General features: G+C 41.1%; 1 protein-coding gene across 1 annotated transcript in view; it reads left to right on the plus strand.

Moving 5' to 3' along the window:
* Positions 1-11,571, plus strand: part of LOC121512184 (excitatory amino acid transporter 5-like) — a 48,832-nt gene extending 37,261 nt beyond the window's left edge. Inside the window, exons 10-14 of the mRNA XM_041791335.1 lie at positions 2,678-2,911; positions 2,998-3,192; positions 6,642-6,776; positions 7,432-7,534; positions 11,401-11,571. Coding sequence (XP_041647269.1) covers positions 2,678-2,911; positions 2,998-3,192; positions 6,642-6,776; positions 7,432-7,534; positions 11,401-11,571 — 838 coding nt within the window. The remainder of the gene's footprint in view (positions 1-2,677; positions 2,912-2,997; positions 3,193-6,641; positions 6,777-7,431; positions 7,535-11,400) is intronic.
* The last annotated feature ends 2,705 nt before the right edge of the window (positions 11,572-14,276 follow it).

A 14,276-nucleotide genomic window follows, 5' to 3' on the forward strand; every position in this document is an offset into this window, starting at 1 on the left:
GACTGGAACTAAGGGGTCAAGCCCAGCTCTTGAAAAACAAGCCCACAGCATAATTCCCCCTCCACCAAACTTTACACTTGGCACAATGCAGTCAGACAAGTACCGTTCTCCTGGCAACCTCCAAACCCAGACTGGTCCATTAGATTGCCAAATGGAGAAGCGATATTGGTCACTCCAGAGAAGGCGTCTCCACTGCTCTAGAGTCCAGTGGCGGCATGCTTCACACCACTGCATCCGACACTTTGCATTGCACTTGGTGATGTATGGCTGGATTCAGCTGCTCAGCCATGGAAACCCATTCCATGAAGCTCTCTACCACTGTTCTTGAGCTAATCTGAAGGCCACATGAAGTTTGGAGGTCTGTAGCCACTGACTGCTGAAAGTTGGCCACCTCTGCGCACTATGACCTCAGCATCCGCTGACCCCGCTCCGTCATTTTACGTGTCCTACCACTTGGTGGCTGAGTTGCTGTCGTTCCCAATGGCTTCCACTTTGTTATAATACCACTGACAGTTGACTGTGGAATATTTAGGAGCCAGGAAATTTCACCACTGGACTTGTTGCACAGGTGGCATCCTATCACAGTACCACGCTGGAATTCACTGAGCTCCTGAGAGCGAGCCATCCTTTCACAAATGTTTGTAGAAACAGTCTGCATGCCTAGGTGATGATTTTATACACCTGTGGCCATGGAAGTGATTGGAACACCTGATTTCCATGATTTGGATGGGTGAGCGAATACTTTTGGCAATATAGTGTACGTACAGACTGATCTACAAGAAGCTCCTCATTTTCTTTCAAAATAAAAGTGGTTGCAGTCATTTTGTACATGCACTCCTGCATATTTCTTAATGATTAACAGAAAGATCAGCAAGCTTTAATATCTGGTGTCATGGAAACACTATTTAAGCTGTCAGGAACGATACAGCATGGTAAATCTGAACTATTTAGTATCATAGTATCATCTTACTGGGCAGGTGCAATACAGTATGCTACCTGTAACTCTCTCTTATTCTGGGGGAATGTGGACCACCATCTGTCTGTGTGCTGCCTGTTTGTTTTTGAGATGAATGTGTTGATTGTGAGCAGCACTGCACTTATGTCCATGACAACTTTCCCCCCGGGGACAATAAAAGTTTATCTTATCTTATCTTATCTTATCTTATCTTATCTTATCTTATCTTATCTTATCTTATCTTATCATATCTTATCTTATCTTATCTTATAGGTGCATCAGGAATTCCTGTTTTTGTCAGTAAAAGCACTGTAGAATAAATTATAGTTCCTGCTGTGAGCTTACAGTACAGTTACTCTGCCTCATTAACGCCGGTTCAAACACTCTCACTTATTCAGACATTGACAGAGATTCCCGCTAGAACACTCGTCTTAAACTCCAGCCTGCTGGTTTGGGTGTTGCCGGGTAGTATTTGTGCTGTAATGTTCTCACTATGGTGCGTTGGCTCACGGGAGGATTGTGTGGATCTGACCTGATGACCTGTCAGGTGGTGAAAACGTGCGGCAATGACATCACAGTGCCCTCCTGCTGCAGGGCCTGATCTGATTAAAACAACGGCAGAGTCCACGGAAGCCTTCAGAGCTGAACATGGAGCAGAGCTGCAGCTGAGGGCTCAGTGTTAGCTCTGTTACTGATAAATCTGTCGTCCTGCACATATGCATGGTTTTATTTATTACATTAAATCACGACTCAAATAGATAGAAGAGAAGGAAGAATGCTTTAAAGTTGACTTTCACATGCAAAAATGTCTGCCTGCAAATACATGCCATTCACACAGAGAAGAAGAGCTTATACTTTATAAATCCAGTACATAAGGCCTGGTCTGCTCATGTAAGTACAAATCCCTGTTCTAAAAAAGTTGGGACATTGAGTAAAATGTGGATAAAAGTTAACACAGTAATTTACAAATCCTTTTCAACCTATAAACAACTGAATAAGTCACAAAAATATTTGTTTTTCAAACTGAAACTTTTTAAAATTATTAATTACTTTAATATACACATCATGAATTTGTGCCTGCAACAAGTTCCTCAAAAACTGGGACAGGAGAATGTTTACATCTGTGTCAGCGTTGGGGGACTGAAGACCCTGGTTGCTGTAGTCTTCTTCGCCATTCTTGCTTGATGCACAGCTTGGTGTGAAAGCAAAGCGGACCAACTTGTGAAGGAAGGAAAGGCAGGAAGTGGCATAAAGTGTAATGACATATGGATTTATCTGTGATTTAATGCACTCAAATACATGTCGATACCTCGCTTGGCGTCTGTGTAGCCATAGCAACACGTAGTCAGTGCTGATTTATTCGTCTCATGTAAAGAATGTCATGCTGGACAGCTCACTGCCTCGCTGCCTGCTCGTAACGCCCCAATGCAAAAGCAGAAACCCCAAGACGGCGTAAATTCTGTGTTTTTCATTGTTTATGTGGAAGAAAAGACCGGCAGAAGGAGATAGATTTCCGGTTTCGTTGTCTTCGACGCCTCCTTTTCTTTTTGGTTGCCTTTTGTTTGTGACGACAGCGCCCCTAACAGGCAGAGGTTGTAGGTGTTCAGACGGTTTGGTCTGTTTGACCAAGAGCAGTGTGAATGCGAACGAACGGGACTATCAGGTGTTAAAACAACCAAAGAGAAACACCTCGTTATACACCGTCTGTTGTGTCCTGCTCAGGTATTTTCCATTTGGGATCATCTTCCTGGTGGCGGGGAAGATCCTGGACATGCAGGACCCGAGCACGCTGGGAAAGAAGCTGGGCTGGTACGGCGTCACTGTACTCTCTGGCCTCTTCGTCCATGGACTCATCCTCCTCCCTCTCTTCTACTTCATCCTCACCAGAAAGAACCCATTCTCTTTCATCCGCGGGCTGCTGCAGGCCATGGTGATCGCTCTGGCTACCTCCTCCAGGTCAGAGCTCAATAGTCTTCCCTCATCCTTGTCTGTCACTGTGTTATTGTTTTTATTAAAGGTTCATTTGAATTCTCTCTTCACAGCTCTGCCACGCTGCCCATCACCATGAAATGTTTGCTGGAGAACTGTAACGTTGATCGACAGATTGCTCGGTTTGTCCTGCCTGTGGGCGCCACCATCAACATGGACGGTACGGCGCTGTACGAGGCAGTGGCGGCCATCTTTATCGCTCAAGTTAACGACTATGAGCTGGACTTTGGCCAGCTGGTCACAATCAGGTAAACCGGTGCAGAAATGCTCACTTTCTTTGAGATTTAAACAAGATTGGTCAGATTAGGGCTTCTCAACCTTTGCAACCCGCGACCCTCAAAATAAAGGTGTCAGAGACCGGGGACCCCCACTGTACCTGAAGGTGGGTGAACACAGCCATGAGCATTCTAGATTAGTCATGTGGAGACACGGCTGTATATTTGGGGGGGGGGCAGCCAAACTGCAGGCCAGCAAAATAATGGTCCATTGTAAAGTTAAGATGTGCTGTTTCATATTTAACCTGAATCATAACCACTCTTATCAAAGAAACACATATCTTTTTAATTCATTTGTGTAGTAAGTAGCCCTTAAAAATGTCAATCCTTTAGTTTAAAGCAAAATTAAAATACATTTAAAATAGCTAAAATGGGTTAATAATGGCAAAATGCTGGGAAAGGTGGTGAAACTGGAGTTTAAAGGTAGGAGAAATGGGTTAGAAGTGCCTAAAATTGGATAATAGTGACAAAAAAAATAACCAAAAATGGGTTAAAGTGGCAAAAACAGGCATATTAAGTGGTATAAGAGGATTTAAAAGTGGCTGAAATGGCATAAAAGTAGCAAAAATGGATGGAAATTTGGTGAAATGGGATGAAATATTGATATAAACTGGCAAGAAAGTGTTTGCTGAAGCAGGAATAGGCAAAAATGGGCATATAGAATAGTGAAATGTGGTGTAAAAAGTGGTAAAGAGGGGTTAATAGTGGCAATAATGGGTCAACAGAGCCAACAATAGGCAAAGAGTGACAAGATTTGGTTTAGAAGTGGCAAAAACAGGCAGAAAAATGCAGTGGAAAGGGTTTAAAACCGACAAAAAATGTTTTTAAGTGGAAAAAAATGTGTTAAAGTTCGCAAAATTGGTCGGAAAAAAGTGACAACAACGGGTTGAAATCTGGCAAAATTGATGTAAAGTGGCAACGGTGTAAATTTAAAAATATTCCTGGTTTCTTTAAGGCATCAAGAGACCCCCTCTCAGTGTCTCACGACCCCTATGGGGTCCCAACCCCAACGTTGAGAACCACTGGGTTAGAAGAGCTGAACTCTTGGTCAGATTGTCACAAATTCTCAGAGTCAAGTTTTCTCAAAGGGAAAGGAAACTTTATAGTTAAATATTTATTAGCTAGAAAGAACAAGTCACTAAAATTCAGAAATTTTACATTGCAAGTCACATTAACCAGTTTGTTTCCCACACTTAAACAGTAGGCTTTAATTGTCCAACTTAATTTTCAACCTCTGTATTTGTCTGCATATTTCCATTGGCCTTATTTACAATTTTTTTTTTTTGCTACTTTAATTCCATTTTTACTTTTAGCCCGTTTTTGCCACCTTTAACTTATTTTGATTTCCACTTTTCACCACTTAGATTGTGGCTCTTGCAAATGTATTTTTCAACCATCTGGCCCTTTGGGTGTGCAGGGTTGTGGTGCTGTATTAAATCATGAATTAAATCAGTGACCAACAGCCAAACTTTCCCCAGCAGCAACCCTTCTGCTGAGTCCTGCTGTCTCTATAAAAATAGCGCTGCTGCTGGGTGCCGAACTGCCGTGAGGGCACGGCGCTGGCACAGAGGAGCTCTGAAGTTTGGGGTAGGATGAGAGGAGATGCCTACTGATAAGCCTGTTAGCCCCTAATGCTAACTCTGCTAACTTTAGAGCCTCAAACAGCCAAAATAACAAACAACTGCACACACACAGATAGCTGCAGCCAAAAGATCCTCTCCATTGTTTACCTCCACACACCAGGAGGATGGTGAGGAATAAACCTGACTAGAGTCTGTAGAAATCAGAATTTAACTTTATCAGCCCACAGCGAGAATTGTGTCTTAGGCTCTCTATGCATGATCCAGCTATAAAACAGACTAAATTCAACAGGATGTACACTAAGCATTAAACAAATATAGCATTATTGTTATTGTGGTTTCAGAAAGGTTTCAGATTTGCTTTGATTTTTCTTTTCTTTTTTTTTTTTCTTTTTTTTTTTTGCATTTTCGTGCAAATTGGGATTTTTTTTTATTTTGGGAAATGTATTTCCATTTTTAAATTTCCTGGCAATTTTTATGCAAATTTGGAAAATAGATGTTTAATTTTTGGAAGTTTGATTGGAGTTGTTTTTCTTTCTTTTTTTTTTTTTGTTTCAGGCAATTTTTTTTTTTTTTTAATTTTGGTGAATTTAATTTGATTTTTTTGGGGGTAATTTGCTCTGATTTTTTTCTCAAAATTTTTGGGAGTTTGATTGAAGTTTTTTGACATTTTCATGCATTTTTTTTTAACTTTGGTGAATTTAATTTGATTTCTGGGGTGGGGGGTAATTTGCTCTGTTTTTGTTTGTTTGTTTGTTTGTTTTCCCTCAAAATTTTTGAGTGGGACAGTCCTGTGAAATTTGCACTATTTTAATGAATATTTTTCCATCATTTTCATGCATTTTGGGGGAATTTAATTTTTGAACATTTGGAACTTGAAAAGAAATTTTAGGATTTTTGGGGGGAAATTTTGATGTTGAATGTTTAGGCTTTAGTCTAAAGTTTCACTGAAACGTTTGGGGAATATCTGAAGAAATTTGGGGTATGTTTTATGGGATGATTTAAAAATACGTCCAAGAATGTTCACAGAAATTAGTGGCAACTTCTTTGAAGTGTTAGGGAATTTGTTTGGATTTTGGAAAGGAAATGTTCTAAGAAATCAGAACTTTTTTTTTTTTTTTTTTTAGATTTATTTTGGGGCATTTTTGTGCCTTTATTAGATAGAGGAGGACAGTGGATAGAGTTGGAAACAGGGTCAAGAGTGGGGGAGAGACATGCGGCAAAGGGCCTCAGGCAGGATTCAAACCCGGGCCGCCCACGTTCATGGGGAGCGCCTTTAACCACTAGTCCACCTGCTCCCCAGAAATCAGAACTTTTAAAGTAAATTTTATTGATGCTCGGTGCTATCAAGTCCATCATCAAAATGAGTCCCCATCCCCCACCATCTCTGACTGACAGAAGACCCCAAACCACTGACTAACTGGTCTACATGAAGCCTAAACATCTGCTCCAAAACTGATCCAGGTCTGGATTTTCTGCAGAAACAGGATCTTCAGGAGATTTGTGGACATCCTTTTTGGTCTGAACTACTTCCTGTTCAAAGTCGAGGTTGAGCTTTTAGACTGATAAGGCCCTACGATTAAAAATAAGAGGATGAAACTCAAAAAGAATTCCAGTCTAAAGCTCAGACCTCAGGAGGTTAGAGGAATTGTATCAAAGTTTACATTTCTGGAGTTATAACCAGTGTTACATCGAGAATTTTTTTCAGCTCACCATTCAGCTCAAAAAAAGTGATTCGACCTTGGTCTGAATTGCCAGACCTTGGTCTGATGCTGGTGTCAGAGGATTATTTTAGATTTTAAACTGGATTCTGTGTTAAATGTGTATTTGTCCGTCCTGCAGCATCACGGCTACGGCGGCCAGCATCGGTGCAGCAGGGATTCCTCAGGCCGGTCTGGTTACCATGGTGATCGTACTGACATCAGTGGGACTGCCTCCAGATGACATCACACTCATCGTGGCCATTGATTGGATACTGTAAGTAGCGTTAACAGTGGCATTTGTCTGCCTACTTCTCACGTAGATAAATGAAATGAATTAGAATAGTAAATCAGGTTCGGTAGGAAATAATCAGCAACTTTATTTCTAAGTTATATCACCCAGCCCTGGTCTACATGCAACTTTAAAAAACATTGTTTTGCACAAGCTTCTAGATAAATCTTCAATGACTGGAGTGCATCATTCACTTTAAAATGAATCAAAAGTCCTGAATAAAGTATTTCTTCCTACTCCTACCTGTTTCATTTTGTACATTTCTTTTACAGTATGTTGTCATTATTTAATTTTAATTTATTATTTAAGATTTGTCATATACGCTGTCTGCTTTTACTCTGAAAGTACACTGAGGCTGTGCATCTCAAATGATTGTACCATATGAATAAATTGATTATGTAGAAAGATCAGTTGACTGGCTGCTTGCTGAATCTGCTAGTTTAACATTTGAGTTCTTAAAAGTACATCTTATTTAAAATTTTAGATGTGCTTCTAATTAAAATGCATCTCCATTTTTGTCAAACGTCTCTGATAGAGGGGATAACAAGAGCTAAATAAACTGTTGTATTATAAAAAACCATGATCCAGAACCTCTTGTCCCGTGTTTCAGCTTGTATCCTGGTCTCATTTGTCTCTGCAGAGATCGATTTCGAACCATGATCAATGTTCTTGGCGACGCTCTGGCTGCAGGAATCATCGCTCACCTCTGTCGGAAAGATTTCCCCCTCAATGAAACAGGAAAGGTAAAACCACCACCTGAAGCTCTGACCATAGTAAAAGCTTAAGAAGGAGTATTTTGAACGTTAAAATGTTTTTCATTAATTGGACAATCTGGTTTTAGAATGACATGATTTTTTGTGCTTGCTTTCACGTTCTGCAGAAAAACATGCATCCTAAACCCAACTAGCATTTGTAAAACCTCTGACATGAAACACCAAGCTCTCCTTTTACACCACGGAGCTGGGGCTTCATTCACACCTGTCGGGTTAGATCAGATTACAGCACAACGTCTCTGCAGTAAGACAAACATCCAGAACAGATTAGCACTCCGACTCTCATCCTGATCCCGTGCTGATCCTCGCCGTGTCCCACTCTCTCTGTTTCTGGACAGAAAAGCTCATTAATAACCAACAGAGAAAGACCGGCGAATTAAAACAAATGACTGCCACCACCGTGCTCCACAGTGGGGATGGTGTGTTTGTGGTGATGTCAGTGTTTGGTGTCTTGTCTGATGGTCTAAAAGCTCCATTCTGGTCTCATCAGACCAAAGAACTTTCTTCCTCTTGACCATGGAGTCTCCCACAGTCCTTCTGGTGAACTCCAGTCCAGATTGAATCTGAGTTTTCTTCAACAGTGTCTTTCTCTTTGCCACTCTCCCATAAAGCTCTGACTGGTGAAGAACCCGGCCAACCGTTGTTGTCTGCAGAGTCTCTCCATCTCAGCTGCTGAAGCTTGGAACTCCTTCAGAGTAGTCATAGGTGTCTTGGTGTCCTCTCTCACTAGTCTCCTTCTTGCACGCCCACTCAGTTTGTGAGGACGGTCTGATCTAGGCAGATTTACACGTGACATATTCCTTCATTTCTTCATGATGGATTTAACTGAACTCTGGGGGATGTTCTGAGACTTGGAATGCGTCTGTCTACAGTACCTGTCTTAGATGTTCCATAACCTTTTCTCTAAAGTGCTTGGAGTGAGATGATGGTGCAATGGTAGCAAGGAATACTGACCAGTAGGTTAACCAGTAGGGGTGGGAATCACTAGTGACCCCACAATACGATATTATCACTATACTTAGGTCACGATTCCATATTATTGCAATTCTAAACATTTTGCAATACAGTGAATATTGCGATACCATATATTATGATCCAAACCATTTTTTCAACTTTTCTTACAAATAATAAGAAAAGTAAATTTTAAAAATCACCTTGCTGGGGACCTGTTTAATCCATACAGGTTCCTCACTGCACCTGCTTGGTACTCTAAATGATCCTTAAATGAACATAACAAGCCTTTTGAAGCATTAATATTTTTTTTAGGCTCATCACGTCTTATAAAAATATAATTAATTGAGAGACGATCAGCTCGCACCTGTCTTTGATCTCCATGATCCTGGCGCAGTATCTCTTTGAACTCGTACAGCCTACAAAATAACCTCAGATCATTGTTTTTCATTCATTTATAACAGTAACTAATACCAGGATCACTTGATCCAGCCTGCGCCATGTCATTTATGAGCATAAAGTAGACAGCATGCAACATTTATATAGGGGGGTGAGAGGAAAAATGTTTGCTCGTCGGGACTTAATGACCAGCAGGCATCGCCTTTTATGTCTTCTGCTTTCTGTCTGTCTGCAAGAGAAGCTAACGCTAACCTGAACACTTTAAGGAGATTATAAAAGGAGATGATACCACGAAACCTATTTACCGACAGGTGAATTTAAACCGACCGCGGGAGATGGGAGTTAATGCAGTGAGGGAGGGCAGAGCAGACAGACTCAGCAACGCCACTTTAATACAAACAGCCTGCAACTTTGTGACGAGTTGATGTGTTGTTTCTGAGCATTAGTGCTGTGAAATATCAGAAAATATCCCACTCTGCTAGCTCTGTGTGCTTCTCTACCTGTAATTCCTAGAGCTGCATTGCTCCTTGTCCCCTGCAGCACATCTCTCTACCAGCCAGCTGCGCACTGCGCATCTGCCCCCTGACCAGCGTCTTGGGGGAGGGGGGCAGGTGACTCACTGACCAGAGTGATCTTGGTCGAACAAAAGCTTTTTAGCCAAACAACCGACCAATCCAATTGAAGCTGTCAGCCCAGTATTTTATTTTTATTTAGTACTTCTTGCAAACCTCATGTGTCGTGTCCATCTTATTTGGGCCCTGCTTGCATTCCCAGTGTTTCCTAAAGTCCTTCCCCTGGTGCTGCCATGTTTGTTGTACTAACTCTCTCCTGCTCTACGACCATCACCTCTGTTGACGTCACTGGAGAAACATTTTTCCAAACAATTGATTTCATTTTTCCATTATCATAGGCTTCAGTTCATATTAGCAATTAATTTGCAAAAAAAAATGATTCTTGGTGGTTGAGATACTATGTTGAATTGATTTTTTTCCCACCTCTATTAACCCGTGAGTTGACCTTCCAGACACAGGTGTGTTTATACTACAATCACTGAGACACATTCACTGACCTCAGGTTAGATCAGTCACCTTAAAGGGGTGAATATTTATGCAGTCACTTATTTTACATAACAGATTTTTATTCAATTGAAATACTTGGTTGAAATCTGTTTTCACTTTGACATTACGGAGTTGTTTTTGTCAAACAAGCCAAATCATATTGACCATGATTAATTTATAAAATCAATAAAAGGGTAAAACATCTAAGGGGCTGAATACTTTTATAGACATTGTAAGAATAATTTAGTACTTTTAAACTCAGACAGGAGAACTTAGATTATTGTGTTAGTTTGACTAAACTGGACTTTTAAAACCATCATAGTCTGAAATTGTACCAGGTTGAACTTCTTAACTCCTTAAAGTCAGACTAACTCACCGAGGTGATGTGGTTCCACTGTAGACCACAGTCAGACTCGAACTGGACTAGTCATTCTGAGCATGCTCCACAGAAGTCAAACATCACAGATGCTCTCTAGATCAGGGGTTCTCAACCTTTTTTGGCCCGCGACCCCCAAAATAATGGTGCTAGAGACCGGGGACCCCACTGTGCCTGAAGGTGGTTGAACACAGCCATGCACAATCAGGAATAGTTGTGTGCAGACAAGGCCATCCATAAGGGGGGATAAAGGGGGAGATTTCTGAGACCCAGCCAAACTGGGGGCCAATGGAGGTCAGCAAAACTATAGTCCACTGTGAAGTAAAGCTGTGAAAACCATATTTTATATTTGACCTGAATAATAACCACTCTTATCAAAGCAACAAATATCTTTATTTATTCATTTGTGTAATAAATGTTAAAAACATAATTAAAATGGGTTAAAAATGGCTAAAATTGGTTAATAATGGCAAAAAAATGGTGGAAAAGGTGGTGAAATTAGATTTTTATTGAACATAAATGCATTTAAAGTGGCAAAAATTTGATAAAGTAGCAAAAATGGGTCCAAAAAGTGGTAAAAGAGACTTAAAAAGTGGCTGAAATGGCTTTTAAGTGCAAAAAATGGGTGGAAATTAGGTGGACTGGAATGAAAAATGGATATGAACTGGCAACAATGGATGAAAAATGAATGTAAAAAGTGGATGATGGAGGCAACAATAGGCAGAAAGTGGCAAGAATTGGTTTAGAAGTGGTAAAAACAGGCCGAAAAAAGTGGTGGAAAGGGTTTAAAATTGACTAAAATGGTTTTTAAGTTGCAAAAATGTACTAAAATTGACTAAATTGGTGTTACAGAGTCATAAAAAAAAGATTCACATTTGGTCAAATTGGTGAAAAGTGGCAACAGTGTAATTTAAAAATATTCTTAGTTTTTGTTAAGGCATCTGGTGACCCCCTCACAGTGTCTCGCGACCCCAAAGGGGGTCCCGACCCTAAAGTTGAGAACCACTGCTCTAGATGTCTGACGCTAACACGTATCTCTGTTTCTTTCCCAGCGCGTACCATCCTACGGTACCCAGAATCCTCACGCTCACAACAACTCCCACAGCGTAGACGTTCCAATGACAGAGATCCACACGCACAAATACAGCATCTACGATACGATGGGCGACTCGGCGAGCGAGAGGCACGCACACACCGTCTACTACAACATCTGTCAGGTGTGATGGGACGGGATGGAGCAGCTTTTCTCAAACCACCAAAGTCTGTGTGAGTTTGGTCCGGACTCACCGTGCCATCTGACTCGGAGCGTTAAGAGACAGACTCGGGGATAACAGAGTCTTAACAGGAAGGGAAACTGAGCAGTGATGACTGTTTTCAGTTTTTAAAGGTGACTCTGGCTCACTTGGCCAAACGTGGATTGGGAAGAACATTATCTTGAAGGAGCAGGATGTAAATTCGCCAATAAAGCGGCGAACTTCGACAACTTATCTGGTTGCAGATGAAGACTAAAATCTACAAATGCCACATCTGCACCAGAGGATTATGGGTGCATGGAGCCCTCTAAGGCCAGCGTCTGGGTTCATCTTTTGGTCTGTCTGTGACTGACAGAAGAGGGAGTTTGAGGCCTGCCGACAACGCCAACTATCATATGAAAATAAGGGAGTTTAGGTGGATTTGGCATCATAACTTCAGGATGTTGTCAACACCAGAAACCCTGTGGATGTATGACCAGGATGTCATCTCCTTCTGGATCAGGTTTTTGGTTCAACTTCAACTGATTATCCATGGATGCAGCTATTGCAGAGGGCAAGCATTGACCTATCAGTGGAAATAAAGGCTAATGATCAATGCAAGGATGTCTGAAACAGCTGAAGGGCTCACAGGAGAACAATATTTGTTCCAGGACTCTGATTCCTCTTGGAGGTTTTCCAGTCGTGTCTACAGAGTGCTGCAGGGATGATGCTTCTTTTTCTATGTCAGCCTGGAAGTTAGCATTCCACAGGTTCCATCACCAAAACGCTGATGTATTTTTCCATTTGGTTTTGGACAAGAATGGATATGCCTCTTGTCCATCAAGATAATCCTCAATAATGAACCATTTATCATAAATCAGAGCTTAAACACAACTGGAGAAAGTGAAACAGTAAAATTAGGCTGTAAAGGAACCACACCAGGGTCGACTGACTTTAACGACACCATTTCCAATCTTTATTCCATTCTTTTACCTCTCCTAGAAAAGGTTTTCTTTTCTGTGTGAATGAACAAATGGTAAAGTTTGGTTCTGAGTAGTTTGAGCTCAAACACAGTGGTTTTAAAAAAAAAGGGCAGACTAGCATGTTTCTGTTTCTTTGGCTGGGTCCCACTTATGAATATTTAAGATGGCGATGCCTGGATCAATTTGCAAGTCTAAGGAAGAGCATGCTGGCCTGAAACGCTTCTTCTTCTTCTTCTTGAACAAGCCCTTTAATTGGAGCTTCTCGGTGTGCAGATTTTAATGCTTCTTGTTGATAAAAAAAGAGTTAAATCTCTTAAACTTATGGTTACTGCTGATCTTAATTCATGCAGCTAAACAAAAACATGCCCAAAAACCCCATGGACCTCAAAATGATGGAACAGGAATTGCTAAAATTAGTTTCCTGGTTTTCAGGCTAATTCCTGCAGCACTCTGTTTGGGGGACCATGCTCAGATGTACTTTTTTATCCCTTCAGTTTAAGGATTTTCCAGGAGGAGCTGTAGGACAGCAGGGACAAGAAGGAGGTTCGGTGGATGGTTGAAACTCCATCATCCCTCCAGCTGTCCGACATTTCCGGGTCCTTTTAGTTGGCTGTTTGACGATTGATCAGATGTTCCTGATCCTGGTAAAGAGTCGGATCTGAATTTAACACAACTTTCACCTTCTTGTCATCTTCACTCAGACTTTAAATCCTGAACCAAACTAAATCGGTTTTCCCAGGACGGCCTACAAGACCACGCTGGATGGAGTTTAAAAATCATGTCCACATAAAAACAGCCAATCAGCTCAGAGTCCTGGACATTTGGATGCTGAAAAGTCAACACCCTGTTGGATATTTTCCAAACTTTTTCTCGGATGTACCGATGGGACGGACTTCTTTGTGATGCTGTTTGTTGGGAGCCCTATCCATCCTCGGTTTAACAAACCTTTGACTGAACTCTGAATTTTATTGGCTGCTGAAGCCCAGAACGGTCAAAGGGTTAACAGGTAATCATCCGATACAACGATTCCAAGTGCTCTTCATCCTGCAGACTTTGACAGACCTTCTTCTTCTTCTTCTGTGGTTTTAATGTATCTGACAGCATGCAGGCATGCGTTCCTACTGGCTTCATGTGAAGTCCCTGTGCTTTATTATCTTTTTCTTCTTCTTCTGGTGTTCTAACTTGAATGTTGCAAAGTAAACAAAGTGCTGTAGGGATTAAGGACATTTCACTGAACGTCAGCCGAAGCCAACGTGAACAGATGGTAGATTGGTTTCAGTTTCACGTGTTGTTCAGGATTTAATTAGATTTAGTTCTTGATCTCAGAGCCACAAACCACCCAAGTGAAAATGTTTATCCAAGTTAGCTGATTTTTAAATATGAAACAAACATTTGAACACTCCAGGTGATCCACCTTTTTTCCTCTCAGGTAAATACCGGACACATCATTAGTCATGCTGATAGGCTTTTAAACCGGCTAGTCTCTCTAAGCACTGCACCTCGAGTTGTTCAGTCTTTACAGCTGACGTTAGAGAGGCGGAAGGTTGACGATAAATCGTCAGATTTCACACTGAAAAAAAAAAAAAGAAACTGAAACCAGCACAAACCTACACAGTAAACCTTGTTCTAAAGCTCCAGTCAGACCAAAGACTGTTGTTATAAAATAAAAATGTAGATATAAGACGTAAACCAGGGGTGTCAAACTCAATCACT

Source organism: Cheilinus undulatus, linkage group 7, assembly GCF_018320785.1.
Source record: "Cheilinus undulatus linkage group 7, ASM1832078v1, whole genome shotgun sequence".
Taxonomy (NCBI): Eukaryota; Metazoa; Chordata; class Actinopteri; order Labriformes; family Labridae; genus Cheilinus; species Cheilinus undulatus.